Here is a 21186-nt window from a genome sequence, read left to right as displayed (position 1 = left end):
CAGCTGTTAACAAGATTCTAGAATAACAACAGCCTTGAGGTGTTTACGGTGTTGTGTCTTCAATTATCTGGAGAGCTACCTGCCAGGTTGTGTCTAATTCCTTGCAAGGCGAGAGTGTACACTAACAAGTGTGTTTATTCCTGTCAGCTGTTTTTCTGCCCAGAGGAAAGGACACATTTAACAGTAAGTTCACCTGTTCTTTGTTTATGGGCTTTATTTATTTGACATTTATTTAGGCTGAGGCTGAGGCTCTTTTTTCCCACGTATTCATTATAAAAGGGAGACGTACTGTGATTTCATTGTCCTACTTTTTATAATTCTAGTCTGCTTTCCTGTTGTCTGGAGGCTATGGGTTTTGTGAACTTTAAAAATATGTTGTTTCTCTTTTCTGTCCTTCAAAACATAATCAGTTCCTGAGAACCAGAGGCCAGAGGGAATACATGCAATGAAATGTCTAGAAAATAGGAATCTAACTCAGATGTTGCACTCTCATTGCATCATGTTTTGTTTTTATCTTTGTCTAAACCCTGTGACATATATTGTTGACACCTTGATCACTGATTTTCTGCCAAACTCTCATTGAATGATATGTCTCTAATGGAAAGCGTCTGTCTCCTTTAGTCTTCCTGTTCCTGTACGGCACTCTGCCAAGTGTTGACAATGAAACTTAAGACACTGCACCACAAAAATATGTGTTCAAGGCACTAACTTGTGAAGTGAATTAAATCAAACTTTAGGTTGTTTAATACAAAAAACCTGTGTGAAAACGGGAGACTATAATAAATAGCCTGCATTATAATTCTGAAGCTTTTTTTATATTGAAATGTGGGTGGTATTAGTTCAACCCAAGGATATTTGCTCATTACAGGAAAGACATATCCTCATACCATCTATATTGGTAGCAAACTGTATTTATGCTTTTCATATACAGTTCCAAGTCGAAATAATATATTTGTCAACATATCATGTTAAGTTGATTCTGGTTTTATAAGTAATTGCAACACACTGATAGTCTACTGGCTGCATCCTCCGATGAAGGCCTATACTGAATTAAATATTGCTGTTTCAATAATTCTCAAAACAGATAGCGCTGAGTTGATGTAGCAGGAATGTTAATGTGGTGAGTAGTAGTATGGCAAAACTCTAATAATGCTGTCCAGTTCAATAGACAAATTACCTCAGGTTAACATGAATCCCATTATCTGTATCAGTGATTTGAAACATGCTTGTAATATATGATTTCATAATGTAATATTTAGTTAATGCAGTGGTTCAGTGACCACCTGCAAAATAGTTCCTAACATCGGAAAGGGCTCCAATAATTGAGTTTGTCAGGAAGTGGGTTGAACAGGTATTAGGTTGGTTTGGCAGCATGTATTAATGGCAGGCATGCCTAGTGAGCCTGTCTCTCACTTTGAGAATATGCTGGCGGGATTTTAATTCGTAGGTGTGCATTCTTAGAGAGGTCTAGAAACCTCATTAGGTAAATTGATAATTGTATGTCTGATTAGATCAATTATTTTCAATTGAAAAATATTAGGAAATGTGTCAGAATGTTAAGGAATCATTTGAAGTAAACAGGGAAAAATAAATGTAAATGGTCACTGAGAATGTTTAAAAAAAGCTATCATGTCAAGAAGAAAATAATGATTATTTTAATTAGCATTGATGAGTTCTTAGGATAATTGAGGGGGCTACATTTATAGCTCTCACTCAATAGTAAGGCAATTATCACAAGTTCATTTAATGAGACTGCAATATTGCTCTGGAAATTAGTGAGCTTTTTTAAGAAATAATATTCTACTTCATGCAAAAATACCTTTTTACATGCTAGGTAGGTAGGTTAAACATCATGAATTTCCCTTTGTAGATACCTGCCCTTTCCAGTGGAGAGGTTGTGAAAAGTGCCTTCAGGATGCCCTTTTTGGATTTATTTGACACTGATCAACTTTCTATAGAAACTAATAGAGCCCCTCCATCAAGGCTGCATCCAGTTCCCTTTATACATCCAAGACTAACAAATAAAAACATGTCCCTGTCTTTTTTCGTGACTTTTTTTATTGAACCTTTTTGCAAAAGACGGACGGGCAATCTGTAAAACTGTTGTAATCAAGACAAAGCTCAAACTCTCGTCACTATCTGTGAGTAGTGCAAGATGAGAGCCAGCAAGTTTTACTACGTGTTTTGTATGTCACTATAGATGCAGGGATGACAATAGCCATTTAGCTAATTAATTTGTCTAGTTGGAGATGACCAAAAAAGGAGGGAAACCCAAAATTAATTGTTCAATTTCTGCCTGAGTCATGGAGGACAATAACTCAACAGGCCACAACTGTCATGCAGCTCATATACAGTAATAGACTTAAACATTGTTCTTGGATATTGACTAATCTTGTTTTTTTTAGTAGCTTAGAATCTATAGGTTACTTACGTAACCCCAGTTCTCAGAGTGACATGAAGTGAGATGTCTCACTATGGGATGCGCCTCATCGCGGAGCAAACAGACGCATCAATCTCATTACGCCAATCCTGATTGGCTGGTGATCTTGACGTCAGCGTCAGGGAATTCACCCCCTATAAGTAGCTTGCGCCACGACGCATGCGCCATTCAAAATAAGCACCTCTTCTCGCTTCACCATAGCAAGGAGGGCCGTCTGGTGAGACATCTCACTTCATGTTACTCTGAGAACTGGGGTTACGTAAGTAACCTATAGTTCTCATTCATAACACTCCGTTCGATGTCTCACTATGGGAAATTGTAGCTCCCGTATTGTCAGACGAGCTTATCTCGAAAATCACCAAACCAACCAGAACTTAACAGGTAGAGCTCTGACTCAACCAGGTGCCCAGCACTGCTTGAGTCACACTGGGAGCAGAACGTCCAGCCTGTTAAGAGGCGGACAAAAGTGAGCGGCGAGGACCAGCTCGCCGCTGCACCAATGTCTTGGATGGGAGACATCCTGGACAGAGCCCAGGATGCAGCCAGACCCTGAGTCGAAAGAGCTCGCGGACCCGAGGGTGCCTGCGAACTCTGACTCGTATGAGCCCCAAAGCAATTGCTTCCACAAACCAGTGGGAGAGCCGTTGCTTAGTAACAGGCTTGCCCTTATAAGGGTTAGCCCAGGACACAAGGGGATGGTCATTATGACAAAGCACCCTTGATCTGTCCCTGTACGTGCGTAAAGCACGGGCTGGATACGGCAAATCCGGCCGCTGTTCCCCGGAGGAATACAGTGGCGGGGAGGATGCCTCAATGTCAAATGTGGTACCTGAACCAACCGCCTTAAGATAAAGGCAGGGTTGGCCTTCAACCACACTCTGTTTGCCCTGGGGCGAACTGAGTGCATGAAGACTGTACAGATAGTGCATGAGTGCCACTGGCTCGCTTGGCAGCTGCCAGGGTCAGCTTCATGTCACACTGTATTCAGATTGTACCACTCACGGGCCAGGCCCATAGAGCCAAGCACTCTGGGTGTGGGTGAAAGATCGCCCCCCCCGCTTGGGACAGTATGTCCCTGCGTAGTGGGAGCTGCCATGGCTGCCCGCACAGCAGCTGATATATCTCCGCTAGCCAGTACATAGCTGGCCAGTGCGGAGCTATCAGGATAAGTGTGTGGCGTTGCTCTCTCACTCTGGCCAGAGTTGGGGTTATCAGAGCCAGGGGTGGGAACGCGTACAGAAGGCCCGGGGGCCAATTGTGCGCGAGTGCATCCACGCCTAACGGTGCATTTAGATTGCGCATCGAAAAGAACAGCTGAGCGTTGTCTTTCGATGCGAACAAATCCACCGCGGCTCTACCGTAACGCACCCACAGCTGGCTCACAATCCTTGGATGTGGAGTCCAGTCTGCATAAAGTGGTATACCTCTGGACAGTAGATCTGCCCCGAGGTTCATCACTCCCGGTACGTGCGTCGCTCTCAGAGAGAGGAGACGTCTACCGCTCCATAGGATCCGTTTGCGCACCAGTGTGTGTAACTGGAGAGAACGCAAACCCCCTTGGCGGTTAATATACGATATTGTGGTCGTATTGTCTGTCCTCACAATGACGTGATGTCCCCTGAGGAAAGGCAGAAAGCGTTTTAGGGTGAGAAACACCGCTAAAAGCTCCAGGTAATTTATGTGCGCCCGCTGGAGGTCTCTGCTCCAGAGACCCCTCACCGGGCGACCTTCATAAATACCTCCCCAACCTGTCAGACATGCGTCCGTGGTGACCACTTTCTGTGAAAGGACAGCACCCATAGGCACACCTCGTACTAGAAAAGTCGGGTGCAGCCAGTGGCGCAGTGCCATTACGCATTTCACAGTAACCATCACTCTCCGCGCGCCATGGCGCGCAGGGTTTAGTTTTAGGGCGGCCACCCAGCGCTGAAACTCCCTCATGTGTAAGCGTCCCAGTCGTACGACCAGGATGGCTGACGCCATGAGCCCCAGCAATCGCAGGCATGATCTGAAGAGAACATGTTTGCGCAGCTGGAAAAGAGCGGGACAAGCACTGAAAGCTTTCACTCTATCCGCTGACAAGCGAGCTGAAAAGGGCACTGAGTTCAGGTGTAAACCCAGGAAGAGTATAGTCTGCGCGGGGCACAACATGCTCTTCTCTGTGTTTATTATGAAACCCAGGTTGAGCAGGTGCTTTACGAGGACATTTGTCTGCGTAACAGCCTCCTGCTCCGACTGTGCGAGAAGCAGCCAGTCGTCCAGGTAGGTCGCCAGGCGAATACCCTGTTGTCTTAACGGGGCTATCGCGGCTTCCGTACATCGTACAAACACCCTTGGACTGAGAGACAGACCGAAGGGGAGTACTCTGTATTCATAACAGATCCCCTGAAATGCGAATCTCAGATATTTCCTGTGTGGGTAATATACTGGGATGTGAAAATAATACGCATCTTTCAGGTCGACTGATGTAAACCAGTCGTCTTGTCGCACGAGCCGCAGCAGAGATGTGTGAGTGAGCATTCTGAACTTATATCTTTTTAGATATTTGTTCAAGTCAAGTATTGGCCGAATTCCGTTCCCTCCCCGTTTGGGAACGAGGAAGTACTTGGAATAGAAGCCGCCCTGACTCTGCTCGGCGGGTACAATAGATATAACCCATCTTTTCTAGGAATGAGAGAATCTCTCTCTCCAGAATATGGGCTGACTCTCCTCGGGCCTGCGAATGCAGAATGTCCGAGAAGCGAGGGGGGGTGACAGCGAATTGGAGTATGTAGCCCCGTGTTACTGTCTTGAAAACCCAAGCAGATGATGTGAGCATCTTCCACTGCATGCTCCTTAGAGCCAGTGGAGATGTCACGTCTCTTCCCCTCTGAGTCTCTATTTGTTGTGTTATGGGGCCCTCAGGTGTCTGAACACAGTGGTGCCCCTTTTCGACAATCCCCACCGACACTGCGCATGCGCATGACGGTGGTGCCTTCACAACCCCAGCCGGCACTGCGCATGCGCGTGGCGGTGGTGCCTTTAAAGCCCCAGCCGGCACTGCGCATGCGCGTGACGGTGGTGCCTTCACAGCTGCTCTCAGAAGGGGAACAGTTAACGGGCTGTTTATTGGTTTTATTGTTTTTCTTATCATTTTTTTGAGCTGCGCCCTCGGCCTGAAGCCTGGATGCGTCAGCGGCAAATGTTTTATGACAGAAAAATCAACAAATTTGTGACATGTGTTTGTGCGGACTTGAGGATGGTGTTAAGGCATCTCTCGAGGCGGCGGGAACACATTTAGAGCTGGGGAACCGTGGACTTCCAGCTCTGTCACGGAGGGGAGAAGGAGGGGCTGTCAGGCCGCTCGCTTCTTCTTCCTCGACTGCTGGCCGAAATTCTGGGTTGGCTGCGCCTGAGCTGCAGCCGGAACCGGAGATTTTCTAGGCCAGCTCGCCCTCGTCTCCAGCCTGGGCTGGGGACTCGGGGCGGGCTTTTCTTCACGACCCCAGCCGGCATTGCGCATGCGCGTGACGGTGGTGCCTTTACAGCCCCAGCCGGCACTGCGCATGCGCGTGACGGTGGTGCCTTCACAGACCCGTCAATTGTCCGCCCTTTGAGAGAGGCCGTAGCTGCTCTCAAAAGGGGAACAGTTGACGGACTGTTTATTGTTTTTATTGTTTTTCTTTTCATTTTTGAGCTGCGCCCTTGGCTCGAAGCCTGGATGCGTCAGCGGAAAATGTTTTATGACAGAAAAATCAATAAGTGTGTGACATGTGTTTACGCGGACTTGAGGATGGTGTTGAGGCATCTCTCGAGGCGGCGGGAACACATTTAGAGCTGGGGAACCGTACTTCCAGCTCTGTCACAGAGGGGAGAAGGAGGGGCTGTCACGCCGCTCGCTTCTTCTTCCTCGACTGCTGGCCGAAATTCTGGGTTGGCTGCGCCTGGGCTGCAGCCGGAACCGGAGATTTTCTAGGCCAGCTCGCCCTCGTCCCCTGCCTGGGCTGGGGACTCGGGGCGGACTGCGACCTCTGCGTTTTCGGTATTTTGAACCGAGCAGGGTTCGGAGCAGCTTGGACGAAGGGCTGCCGCTGCGAAGGGCTGCCGCTGCGAAGGCAGCGGCTGGGCCCTTCGAGGGAGGCAGAGGTGGAGGGCCTCGTCCTCCTTCTTTTTCGACTCGCATCTCCTCTGCATGGAGGCAAGAGCGGAGCCGAAAATCCCCTCGGGAACGATGGGCATGTCAATCACATCCTCCTTTTCCCGGTCTGGGAGGTTGGTGAGGTTGAGCCATCTAGCTCTTTCCTGCACCACCATGATCCCCATTGTTTTGCCCGTGGCCTGGACGGCGCAGCGTTGGACACGGAGACAAATGTCTGTGACCGCGGCCAACTCATCCAGAACGGCCGGTCCAGGATTACTCAACATATCCTCACAGAGCTCCGCTTGGTATGCGGTTAGCAGTGAGGAAACGTTCAGAGCCCTGGCGGACAACGCTGCGGCTCTGTAGGACCGTTCAGTCATGGTCGACTGGAAACGGTCCACCTTCGCTGGCAGCGTGGGGTTCCTGCTTGGTGACGGGCCCATCCTCGGTAGGAGGTGGGCTGCCACCAGCAGTTCCATCGGCGGTATGCGGAGCAGGCCGAGCCTCTGCGGGCGAGACCATGGTGAGGTCTCGCCGGGAGCTCCCGCCTGGTGAGGCGTGGGGCTCCGTTCCCGCGTCTCTTGCCGCCACCGGGTCCCGGCCTGAACGGCGTGGGATCCCGGTTCCGCAGCTGCCACTGTTAGTGAGCCCCAGACCGACACAGTGAGGGGCTCAGTCTCTGCGGCGGACGCCCCCGTGTCTTGATTGCCAAACGGCGAATCAGTGGACATGAGGGAGTCCTGTTCCAACAAGCTAGCTTGGTGTGCTAGCCGTCGGTGGAGGCTCTTTCGGGTGAAAAGGGCACAATGCCCGCACGAGCCGGGGTTGTCGATAGCCTCCTGGGCGTGTTCCAGCCCGAGGCAGGACGAGCAGACCTGGTATGAGTCTGTGCCTGCTATCTTCAACCCGCAGCCGCATGACCGAGCCTCCGAGTCCCTGACTCCTCTGGTGTGAGGGGGAGAGGCGTCCATCTTGTTCGCCTCGTGGCGTGGAGAGGACCCGCTCGTAACAGGTACGTCGTTGAGAGAAAAAGTGTTTACCAACCCGTCCTTAATCCGGAGAAAAAGGGACGGTGTGGGTCCTTTGTTCTCAAAGAATATTGACTGGTGTATCAATATACTTCTAATCCTTTTCTCCTCCGTGAGAGAGAAAAAGAAAAGCGTCCTCGCTACCGTGGTGTCGGTAGTAAGGGGAAGCTAGCTAGCAACAGGTGCGTAGCTAGCTTGAGAAAAATCAAAACCTTACCTTACTTTCCGGGGAAAGAACGGCGAGGTCGATTTTAATACTAACTGGCGTTAGTATTACCGTCTTCTTGCGAAGCAGAAGGAGTAGCCGGCGAGCGCCCGTCAACCGAAATGGCTATATTTGGGTTCAGTCTGTGGACCGTTAAGCATGTCCGGCTACTATAGAGATGTGCTCTGAAGCGAGAAGAGGTGTTTGAATGGTGCATGCGTCGTGGCGCAAGCTACTTATAGGGGGTGAATTCCCTGATGCTGACGTCAAGATCACCAGCCAATCAGGATTGGCGTAATGAGATTGATGCTTCTGTTTGCTCCGCGATGAGGCACATCCCATAGTGAGACATCGAACGGATTGTTATGAATGAGAACTTGGTTGTTGAGTGTCCCAAGTGCAAAGCTACACACAGTCTTGTAAATGTATATGGTACATTTATTTGGAGCATCCTATTGAAATGTCCTTGGTTTGGCACCGTTGCTGAACTCTATTGCATTTCAATCGAATTATCCTAAAAGCTTTCCCTCTTTCCTTTTTGAAAAACCTATGCTTTTAGTTCAAGGATAGCCTGGAACGACAGAACCATTTTTCTTTGAAAATAAAGTATCTCTGGGGAACTAATCATTCATTTTCATCAGCCATATAACAATGTTTTCCCCTTTAGGAATATCATATCTAATTTGTAAATAAATGATAAATGTATTAAAATGCATACACTTGTTGCAGTGTAGATGTACATGTTTGTGAACATTAACCCTTTCAGAGTGTGTTTTTACTTCATCATGGTTCAATCGTCACAAAGAAGTCTCTTTTGTAGCCTCCATACTTGCTCTTCCCTCTCTGACCTCTGCAGGTTTCAAAAAACAAGATGGCAGCTTCCAAACGATAGTCCACAAACCAATGGGTGACGGACAGCAATGATGGCAGATAATATGATAATTTGTCATCTTTAATATCATCTCTGTATAAAGATGACATTGTTTTGTTATAAACTGCTCTTAAAGCAGCACATTGTGATAATCTACAATGGTAATATTGAATGCTAAATACAGCCTTTTATGTAAAGCAGATACAAATAATTCCACTTCCCTGTTTATCACAAACAACAGAGCAATGATTTATAGGAATAATTGTCAGTACAATTGCACTTATCATTGGAAATGTGTGCAGTAGGGGGCACTGCTACTTTAACCAAACTTGCATTTAGAGAAGATCTGACCCACCTGACCCACCCTGTGTTAAATCCTCAGTGTTCAATCAGGGTTACAATCGATAGCGTCTCCTCACTGAAGAGTGAGGATGTCTCTTTGCAAAATTAAAAGATCTCATGATCCATTGAACACTTTGTAAGCATTTCTTATGTTAAAGTAAGTAGATTTTCTTATAAATGGCGACCAAAATAAAATAGCCCCATTAGATCAGTACTCTTAATTCCCCCTGACCGCAATTCTTTTTTGCAAACCATTCATGTAGCGGCTTACATATCCTCCCCACACGTCATCATGGCCGTTGTATTGTACACACATCAAGGACTTAGAACAGTCCTGCTCTGATGCTTGTACCAGCATACCTTTTAGTCATTGAAGTGCAGCACAGACAAAAGCAGGGCTTGATTGAGTGGATGGGTAGGTGGGCAGAACTGTTAGGTCTGCATGATGGGAAAATAAATACTGAATCCGTTGGTGATGAATGCCACTGCCTTACAGGATGTGAATCCTTGAGCCCAAACACTTGGCTGGGCCAAGGAAGGACATATTTGTTATCAGCAAACTTCAGAGACAGGATAACATTCATGGGGAGAATCTTCTATAGAGTTAAGATAAAGTATTTTGGCATGCTTTGACCAAACCACTAGACTAAAATTAGCTGGCTCATAGGATTTGGTGTAGCGTATTTGTGTGCAGAATAATAGTTTCTAGAATATAAAATGGTACAAACAAGCCTTGCTCTTCTTATTAAATATAGCCTTTTAATGAGAAATAGATTATTATATGAAACATTCATTTGAAATAAGCTGATATAGTGATCTCAACAGAACAGCAAAAAAGTACATCAGCAAGGTATTAGTTGTAAACATCTTCAGACATATCCATGGACACATGTAAGCAACACTGTGGTAGCATAACGCCATACGAGTAAATGTGCTTGTTTCATGGACTTTGCAGTGGCTCAAAACTAAATATTTATGTACAGTATGCTTTGACAATATAAAACAGTCGTACATTGTCATGAATCTAATTAGATACAGAAGACATGGGGGCCCTGTACTTTGTGCTGATGTACTCAAATAGAGTTTTTTTTTTAAGTAGTCTTTATATTCCTTTTATTTACTCTTATATTTTATTATATTGTTACTGTAGCAGAGGGTTGTTACTGTAACAGAGTTCATATTTACAGATATATTGTACAACAGGGGACAAAGACAAAATCAACCATAACTTATAAAAGTCATCCTTGACTGGTCTGGTGGCTGATTTCCCCACATGCACAAACTTCCTTGAAGGCGAAGTTCTCAAGAGGATATGGAAAGTGTATATTAGATCAACATTTACGGTCTCAAATCCTTAAGCTAATTCAGTGTCATTTGTCTGTGTTACATCTAAAAGGTTCCTCCAGCTCTAAATGTGTTAAAGGGATAGATAACAGGCACTTATAATAATCATAATAATAACTAACAACTCATTTGGATGGTCCAATGTTAGTGCTGAAAAATAAAGTCCACTATTTACTGCATCCCTATTGACTGCAGGCTTGTTAGGCTTAGCTTCAGTATGTTTAAATCAACTCCACAGTACGTTCGCTTAAATGAATCCACAAGGAGGTACCGTTAGCATGCAAATGTTACATTGGCAATGCTATAGATGCTAACATATTTGAGAAAGTGTAAAGTCTATCATGTTAACATCAGCATGCTAATAAGCTGGGCTTGATAAACTAAAATACCAAGCAGCTTTGAGACAGCTTGCAGTTACCATCCACACCCAGGCGGACATACTGATCACGATACAGTTTATTAAACTGGAGGTTAAACCGGTCCAATGCCCTCTCTGCTCCTGCTGTTTCTTATCTGATTGATTAAAGTATTGTACTGTGAGATTCATTTGAACCTGACCTGGCCACCACATTTGCAATAACCACTATATTGGATATAGAAAAATGATTTTGCTGACTACTGAATCTCCTGAAATGTATTACATTTGTAGTGACTTAATAAGTGACTAAACTGTTATTTATAAAGCACATCTCAAGAGTTAAAAATGCTTCACAAAAAGACTGAAAACAGTCAATTAAAACATAAGGATCATCATGGCCACACACAGAAATACATGGTTCTGTTACTTACATCATGACAGAAATGCACATTTACAGGCAACTATAACAGTTGTCGATGCAGTAAAGTCTTCAGCTGACAAAGCTACCTATCATGGATGTTTCCAGTATTGTAAAATGCCTCTGCTTACAGCTAACCACACAAGACTAGTCTCATCACAATGTAAAATTAAAATGGGTATTTTAAAGAACACAAAATGAAACACAACAAAAGTACCAAAGCAACCAAACTAAAGCTACATCCATTGACTAACAGACATACAAAATAAACAATAAAATAATTTGTAATATAACAGTATGCATTTTTAGATGTTAGTCTTGCAACTTGTCTGGCAGCTTTTAAACCTGGAGATGTTTGAGAGCCATGACAGCAGCGACTTAATGTCTGCTTTTTTATTTTTAAGTTGAACCCATCAATGACCAGGACAGCAAGGTTTTATGACACGAGTGACCTTGCCTTTGTTGTTGTTAATAGCAGGTTAACGGATTGGACTTACACAAAGTCATAAGCAATATGATTCAGCATCGGATTACCCAAATAACATGTGACCAAACATTACATCGGTAGTGTTTCATATTTCAATTTGACGATTGAATGTTAAACACAGTCAGAGCTCTGTTGATGTTTCCCGCAACATGCAAAACAAAAACATCTGAAATGTGTACACGAGGTCATTAAACGCTTACAGATGAAACACTGCCAAAAAGGTATTTTAAGATTTAATTTAACAATTTCTTTTTTTTCTTTTTCTTCTTCCTGTGGCACAACAGAGCAATTCAATGGCTTTACAACATGACCCTTATTCAACATAATATGCTTCCTCCTGTCATCTCCCTTTTGCTGTGCTCTTGTCTACAAACTGATAAAATAAAAACATACAAACCAAACATTTCCTTAAATGTATGTTCTTTTGAGAACGGGGATGGACTTAATGTCTACCTCAGGGAAGTGTATGGCTTTAGGTCGTCTTGCAAATGTGCCTGAATGATGAATGTTTACATTTTGCTCTTGGTGCGGAAAAGCTCCACGAATCAGCAGTCACAACATGTACATTTTGCAAAGCTGTACAAAATAGCATTGATTGTTAAATCTTCAGACCACAATATTGCACTCACGCACCAGGAGGTACTGCCTTGTGAAAAACACAGCTTGAATTTCAAACACGGGAAGAAGCGCTCCAAATGCAAGATTTTGCTTAGACTGGAGTCAATCTCAAATGACACATTCAATTAACGAACAGCAATAAGCATCAAGCCAAAATAAGGTATACGCACATTTGCACACGCGCACGCAAACATACATTCATCCACATATATATGTATATATAAACAGCTGGCTTTTGTTATTTGACATGACTATCCATTACTGCCCTGCTGTGTGCCTTACGTATCAGAGCAATGACAGAGTGCCTCATAACTCACAATGCAGATTTGCTGTGGGTTTGAAATGTAATAAAGTCTATAAGTAATGTGTTGACTACTTAGTCACTAGGGCTATTTAATCCTTACCATGTATAAACATTTTTTAATATTAAACTCTCTGTAATGTCTGAAATACTTTGCACATTAGCTGAAATAAAAGGATATCTGGTCTGCCCTTGTGTTCCATTGTTATTCCTTTAAAAATGTTTTTGTCAGTAAAGAATGGCAGTTTCAGATAAAACCTTTGATCCCTCGGAGTAAAATCAAGGCCTCTTTTTCACCAGTACATAGATTTAATATTTCTTTTTTTTCTTCTTTTTTTTTTAGATCTTTTTAGGGAATGACAGACATGCTGGGACAAATATGATACAGTCTTTATAGTGGTTCCATTAATCTTCTTTATCTTAATCTGAAATGCTTTTCATCAGTGCCTTTTTCCTTTATCTCTTTAAGAATTATGCTTACAAAGTTAATATTACATCAAAAGGCAGAAAAGGTCCAAAAATGAAAAAAGAGAAAAAGAAAATTAAGATTAATATCCCCGCCTAGTTCATTTGTTGGGTGTTTCATGTTGCTGTCCTTCTGTGAATGTTACTATGTTCAGCAGAGTTTAGCAGTCAGATGATCTGATTGTTTTAGTATCTCTGTGCTGTACATGTCCAAGGCATGGTTCACTCGAATCATCTCGCTGTTGTTGAGCTTCAGCCTATGCTTGAGCATACAGGAGAAGAGGTCCAGCTGGGGTTTGCCAGGAGCAGATGGAGGGGCAAGGCGGTTAATCCGATCCCTTATGTCCAGCAACAGGAGCATGACCGATGAGGAGGAGTAGAACTGATTTCCCTGTGTGTACGACTGGTTAACCTGCTGCACAGCACTACGGAGCAGGTCGGCATTAAAGCGTAGGCTGTAGCCAAACACTTGGATATCAGATATTTTGATGTAGATCTGACGCTTGTTAGGATCTCCAAGATCCACTGGACCCTGTCCCGTGTCATTGCGTAAGCCAGTTGGGATCTTAGCGCGGCTACGCAGGTAGATGTGCACCGTCTCAAAGAAGGTCTTCCACCGGTTGCCCAGCAGGAGAGTCCAGTTGAAGCACTGCGAGTTTTGTAGTCGTACCTTTTCCCAGCGTGGGTATCCATGTTCCCCAAAGGGCATGCTCCAGCCTTCTGAGTGGCTACCACTGAAGGGGTTGACATAAACAAAGAACATGGGGTCAATGCTGCTATTTCTCATCTGGCAGATCTTCATCGACAGACCGATAATCATGTGGAGGTAGTCCATCCGGTTTTTGTTACTCTTCAGGGTCAGGGACATGCGCTTACGCCATCTTGGGTCAAAGAAGGTTTCTAGTCGGATCTCATTGCTGATGAAAGTCGTGTGAATGTAGAGTCGGGAATCCATTTTCTGCAACAGGTATTTGAGTTCCAGGTCCTGAAAGTCCAGATCAGTTTCAAAGCTGATGAACTGCTCGCTACGTTCTGAATCCACGTTCTGGGGCTCACAGCGGCCACGGTACAACTTATAGCCTTTGTTGCAGGAGCCACATTGTGAGATGTTGGCCAGGCTGCACATGGCGCAGCTGTTGTTGCCACCTATGACGCATGGGATGGGTCGTTGGCATAAGGTAACACCTGTGTGGCACACGCATGTCCTTTGGCTCTCCAGGAAGGTCCCCCAGAACCCGTTCTCATTACAGTAGAGGAAAGACTGAACCCTGTTCAACCACTGCATCACGGATCTAGAGAGAAAGGAGAAACAAAATATGGAGATAATCGTTAAAGGTCACATTTGAGAGCTTTAAGAGTTACCATATAAAGAAGACCTTTCATTCACTTATGTTCATTTTTATTATCAACAAATAAAGCTTGTGTTAAATTAGTTTCAATAGTTTGGTAATGCACTTGGAAGCATTACAAATAAAACCCCAAATTAAGTTAATTTGGATGCCTTACTTAAGCTTGTACTATGTAGTCAGTTCACATAACTTTACTGAAATCAATGGATGCCAATAGTTAGAAGGTATACAAGATACAGTGGCAAATCCAAAACTCAATGATATGCTTATTAAATGTTTGGCAGCAATGTATACATGAACACTATTGAGTCAGGATAGTATGGGAATAGGATCATTTATTCCCTTCAAGGGGGAGGAGTTGCGTTATTTCCCTCAGGTGGAAGGCATTACTTGCTATTCTTATCTTGTCTCTTATTTTCCCTTCAGGCATCTTTCCCTGTCATCTTGACAGCAATGGAACTTCTTTTCAGACTGTAGGAGGTGAATTCTGAATCTTGATTTTTCAGAGACGAGGTCTGGTCAAGGTTAACTTGACATGTTAATGAAGCCAAGGCTTAACTATGATGGATGGCATTGCATTCTCGGCAAGTCAGAAACCCCCCAAGCTTAACCCAAAATGAGCCCGGAACAAATCACCTATAGAGGATAATAGAAGCACATTGCTTGATTCCACTAACTTTGGCTCAAATTGAGGATGGCATGAAGTGAGGATGAACATTAAGGAAATGAAAACATCAACTTTCAACAAGCTTACTCAAAAGCAAACATGTCCTTAATTCTGCCCCACATAAAACATATATAATGTCAAGACATATTTTCTTTACAAACTGTAACCCATCGGATCATGTCACTGACTGGTTTCCTGTGTGTTTATCCCATTGGAGATGTGAAATGTACCTTGTGTGGAGAAGTTATTTCTTGACAGTGTTTGCTTATGTGCACTAGTGTTCTCATGTCTGGATTTGCCTCTTCCCCTAGAGATGAGGTGTCTTAATATCCTGGTGCAGGCAATGTATTTGTGATTTTTATATCACTTTCCATTTCCTCTCTGTCGTATTGCAGTGTTGCCTGGAGTGTCTTTAGAGAGATGAGTGTATCATGTTGGTTCCCTCCAGCGTGTGTTTGCTGTCCACTCCACTATGAATACAAAAGTAGCTACCTAGCAGAGATGTACTAATATACTGGTTTTACTGTTTTTTTGTGACACAATCTGATGGTAACAGATGTTATTTATCTAGCAAAATCTATTACCCTCATTACTGTGATTATAATTTATTGTGAAGGGCTCCAGTCTCACAGTTTTATTTTGATTAGCTCTGATGGAAGCAGAACAGGCACAGCAGGGTCAGCTAACTAGGCTTCACATCTTTCTGTCTCCAGGTTCTAGGTACTCTGGTTTATTAAATTGTATGTTTATATGAGCTAGTCCACCTACTGAAGCACTGCCAGTTTATGGGTACAGTTTACATAACTGACACATAGGAAACTAGCCTCTTTAAGATTCATTCAACATGTATTATCAGAGGTGAGCTTCATATGTGCAGGATGTTGGAAAAAAAATGTCATTCACAAGTAAAAACACCCAAAGACACCAAAGTGTGCACGAAAACGTGAATGAGGGTAATGCAAATTAAAATCGACAAATAGAAAGTTCTGCATTTAAAGATTAACTTGTCTAGTCCTAGTCTGTCTCTAACAGCTTTTATTGGCATTTTAAAACCTTTTTTTTTTTTTTTCATGTATTCTGCTTAATGACACATTTCAAAGTCAAAATCACTGTGGTGGAACTCATCACAGGAAAAAGTGACACAGACTAAAGGAATGAAGTTCAAAGACCAACAGCGCTGTATCTGGAGAACACACTTGTTGTGAACCCTTCAAAAACGAAACAACTTATCATAGACTTCAAGATAAACACTACACATCAACAAGGGCAGTATGGAAATCATTTCTGCTTTCAGGTTCTTTGCTTTGCACATTGGTAAAATCGCTCTTGGTCTACCAACACCATTACAGTAAAGGAGGCACAGCAGGGACTCCGCTTCCTGAGGATTTGAGCAAACCAGGAGAGACTGCTGGTAACCTTCCACTGCTGCCCCATCGAGAGTGTGCTGGCGTACTGTATCACTGACCTCATTGGAGGACTTATTCAGCCTATTCTGCCTTAGTAGAGCAGCCAACATACTGAAAGAGCCAGCCCACCCTGCGCACCATCTTTTTAATCTGCTTCCCTCTGGAAGATGCTTCAGCTCCATCAAATCATGGACACACAGATTCAAAAACAGCTTCTGCCACAGAGTCGTACGGGAACTGAACACTTTCAAACACTAACATTGACTGTTTTTCGACTTGTATACATTTTACATAAACTATTTATGCTATTATATTCATAAAGGTAATTCAACAAAGCTATAAATGGCACATAAAGCAATTCGCAATACATGCTATTTTATTGGCCACAAAAATTATCCTGTTGACATAACATGTGTTTATTCTAAAGAAAAACGTTAAGCTCGACAGGATAGGAAGCTAATGCCCACTGTATGTCTTTGTACTGTATAGGTAATTGGATCCTAATTTAAGAGATGGTATTTAAGATAACAGATTTATTTTTCAACAGTTAAAATGATTGTGAAACATTAGACATCTAATAATGCCAGATATACAAGACTTTTCAAAATGATCATTACAATTTGCATACAAAACACATTGATTATGTTGGCTTTAATGTAAAACTTATCCTATTATATTGTACTGGCTATGTATTATTGCATTAGACAAAGGGACATTCATAAAGTTCCCTCATTTGAATTTATTTGCAATAACTGTTAAAATATCCTGTTTGAATTACTGAAAGATATGCCTCCCTCAATAAGCTATTTGAGAGCATCATGTGGCTAGTCTAATTTATCTCTTATTTGTTTCTACAGCAATAGCTTTGTAAAGATTTGCCATAGAAATTTGAATGAAAATACATCCCAATGGATACTGTTTTGTTTGAATGAATTCAAGCACACTTTAGGTTTGTAATAATGCATCAAACAGGCCCTGGTGTTCAGGTGACAACTGTCATAGCCCCCCCCCCCTGCAGAGGACATCAGAGCATTAGAATGGAATCTGCCGCTGATCAAAGAAAACAGAAGCAAAATGTCCCACAGATGAAGCAAGCTAATACAACAATGTTATTAAAATGAGTACAGAGCCACAGTGGGAATTTAATCGAGAAATATGTTTGCGTTACCTCGCTTTAGTTTTATGATGCATCCTGCAATTTTGCATTTTTCAGCAACACCTTTCACATGCTCTATAGACAAAGACTGAGTTGCATGATGTTGTATTATTATGTAGTATGTAGTGTGATGGTTGCCATGGCTGTGTTCTTGTTGTCATGATTATGACAGTTACGCATTAGTTTATAAAACATGCAACACATAAACATGGTTTTGTTCAGAGAAGTGACATGGTTATGCTGGCGGAGCTTTGAAGCTACTCTATCAGTGAACTCCTGTGGTGTATTACTGTCCTAATACTGCCCAAGCTCAGCTATTTGAAAGGAATAATGAGTTATAAATGCATGATTAAAACAAATGTCACTCCATTCTTTCTATCTCTCGTGTAGTGTTCCCATAAAGTGACATTGTATCATAACCCACTAAATGTCCCCTGCAAGAAATATTGCGAGGGAATACAAAATTAGTTTAGTTTATTCCCACCATGATCTTTCAAGAGCTTCGTATGAAAGAGAGGAATACCCTTGATGATTTCATGAGACACTATATACAGTAGCGTAAACTAAATGCAAAAATGATGTTTGAATATGTTAAGGCGAGATTAAAAAGCAGTGTCAAGTCAAAATCAATAGAAATTATGGCAAAGTGATTCATTACATGGAGGGTACATTCTTATTAGTAAATATGCTTGACTTGACATGAATAATTAAAGCCAATGCATAGCCTGGATGCAAATGATTTGGCTGGGAGTGAAGCTACTTCATGTCTGTCACTATGAATCATTTACACCAAAGACAAACTGCTATGTTTATTATACTTGAAGCAAGCTGCTATACTCATTACAGGAAATGCAATAGGAAATCCAATATAGTTCAGCTATAAAGTTTCCACACAGTTATTGCAGTGAGTGTTCACAACAGGGATTTACGATGCTTGTAATGGATGAATGCCTTGCGGTGAGGTAAGAGAAATTATAAGGTGGCGATATGCATTTGTAATTACAGCCGGGCAACAATGCATCCGACTCCTTTCCTCCATTAGCTGATGTAAATATGTTTACTGACTGACCTAGAACGATATGCAATGTTGAAAGTGCAACATGTTTGAAAACTTAAAAATATCTTTTGGGGAAGTTAGACTTGATAAGACAAGTTTACATCAGAATAATTGCAATTAGTATAAGTGACTTCCTCTTCCCTACTTTGCATCCATAATTTAATTTAACTAAAAGTGTACAAGGACATCATATTAATAGGCATAATATGAATGCTTTAAAGGCTCCTGTGACGGGGTTCAATTCCTCCATTCGATACATGGCTTAGTCGGTTGTTTAAGCTCCAAACAAACTTTATTTATATCAGCAACAACAACAAAATAGCGAACCAGCACAAGTTAGACAACAAAATAAAATCCACAAACAGGCCGTCCATCACTCATTAGAGTAAACATGCTCTGGTTTGCCTTCTCTGCAACCAACTCCCAAACATGTCCCAACTGTTGCCTTCATTGCAACATTCTTCCGAGTGACACAGTCCGAAAAAATCCAAGGAACCAACACCGTCCCTTTTGACCCCATAGCCCCTCCCACAGGCTCACCGTCAACAGGTGACACAATCAACTCAAAACCACATTTCAACAAAATAATCCGACCCAAATATAAACAGGTTAACCACCTCTTAACATAATCATTCCCCATAATTAAACAAAAGTAAAATAAATAAGAAATTGCATGGTTCATTTGACGGAAGAGAGCAGGAAATGTTTGGTGTGTGTGTGGTGTGTGTGTGTGTGTCGGCTGTCAGTGACGGAGTCAGTCACTCTGTGACCCGCTCCGTCACAGCTCCATGTAAGAGTAATGAAATAACGTGAAACTATAGGAGGGGCTGGATCATTAACAATGCATCACTCTTCTGTGTTGTGTCAGTCAATACATCGGAGAACTCTATCTGTCCCTCTATTTTTAACTTAGCCAATACACATTTACTCACTTCCATTCATGCCTACAGAAGACTGCCTGAGATACATGCAGCACCTTCTAGTTCTAGTATCCCTCCTTTGTATTCCATAAGTATGTGCAGCCCTGTTTTCTTATTACTACATGTGTTATTATCTTGGTCACCTTCAGTCACTGGTGATTTCAAAAAACACTCAACTACCCTGTCAGAACAAAACATGTATCCTTCCTCTCTTGACACATGCACTGCTCCCTCACAACAGTTTTCTAGGACCCTCTGAAAATGGCATGATTCTGAAAAGGTAGGATGTGAAGGTGAATAATGAAAGCAATGAAGGAGCCACAGGTTTCCAACTACACGATCTAACATATTTGTGATGTATCAAAAATGGTGTTCTTGGCAAAGTAATCTGTGATCACTGGGGTTTCTATATGCATAGCTTTGGGAAATTATCCCAGGAGAGGACCCTGGTGGTGCTAAAACCCCTGGGGAAGTCAATGAACAAGATGCTTTCAGTGGCTGTCCAAGTATGCAGAGAGAAGCAGGTGGTTGACAGCATCATCCTCCCCATTGTGGGCCTGATGTATGAACTGAAGGGGATCTAAACGCTCCCTCACTAGGGATCCGGCCTGCTGTCATTTAGAACCCTGGTGTGCCCATTCTTGGCCACTGGGGCCAGGCAGGATGTTTTTCACATCATCATCAGTACCCTCTGCAGCTGACAGGTTGGGAATGTGCTGGAAGCCCTCCCTCAGGAGGTTGGCAAACACCTTCAAAACACTTGGCGTGATGGTTTATGGGCTTTCAGCCGTGCCTCCATTCCCCCATCCACTGATATTATAGGCTGCCCAGTGACAAGGTGGAGACTGGAGTACCTGTTGGTGACTCGGGCCATTTTCTTGAATTGAGGACAAAGACAGAGATTGTAATGTGGCAAACTCGCCAATATGTTATTAAAACATAGTCCTTTAACAAAGTCGTTCTGAGAATGCAGTAACATTAAAACAAATCATAAAACAATTGCTAGCCTTCATTAGACATCAACATAAGACAACATAGGGATTTGACTTGTATTACAAATACATATTCTGTATGACAGTGTATAGTAAGATAATGTGCTGTGTGTATCCAAGGGCTGGTATGTAGTTGGTTTGAGTTTTTAGTTTTTTAATCTTGAACCTATAATCTATTAAATTCTGTTATATTCACACCAAAGTTAGGTTTTATTTGAGAAAATAAAAAAAGCAAGAGCTGATTAAATCCAAGCATTAATAGCTAGCCCTCACTATTAAACCTTGGCCCTCTGCCCCCCCCCCCCTTCTATCTTCGGGAAAAGCTGGAAGCCCTATGATAGCCCAACATATTTAAAACATACATAGTGTAGGAATGACCCTGTCATGGTGCACTCTGGGCTTTCCCCTGAGAATCTAAAACACAGTGAAACATAAATGTGGCATATGTTAAGAAAGGTGTGGGCTGGGACACGACACAAAGCCATGTGGGTATTGTAGTTGTCCGTCGGGAGCATGTTTCCTTAATGCTCAGCAGCACGAGCTACATTAACTTCTACTGACATGCTGCATTTGTTTAGTCTTCTACTGTCATGTTTTCATTGTTTGTCTGTTTTCCTCACTGTGCACTATGTGTCACGATCT

The 21186-nt window shown here is 42.9% G+C and overlaps 1 protein-coding gene across 1 annotated transcript in view; it reads right to left on the bottom strand.

The window, feature by feature from the left end:
• Positions 1 to 9743: 9743 nt before the first annotated feature.
• The window catches only part of brinp1 (bone morphogenetic protein/retinoic acid inducible neural-specific 1), a 140673-nt gene continuing 129230 nt past the window's right edge, over positions 9744 to 21186 (bottom strand). Inside the window, exon 8 of the mRNA XM_034205115.1 lies at positions 9744 to 14289. Coding sequence (XP_034061006.1) covers positions 13149 to 14289 — 1141 coding nt within the window. The 3' untranslated portion in view covers positions 9744 to 13148. The remainder of the gene's footprint in view (positions 14290 to 21186) is intronic.

Source organism: Gymnodraco acuticeps, unplaced genomic scaffold (genome assembly GCF_902827175.1).
Source record: "Gymnodraco acuticeps unplaced genomic scaffold, fGymAcu1.1, whole genome shotgun sequence".
Classification (NCBI taxonomy): domain Eukaryota; kingdom Metazoa; phylum Chordata; class Actinopteri; order Perciformes; family Bathydraconidae; genus Gymnodraco; species Gymnodraco acuticeps.
The sequence above is the reverse complement of the archived record's forward strand: the minus strand, read 5'-3'. Positions and strand labels throughout refer to the sequence as shown.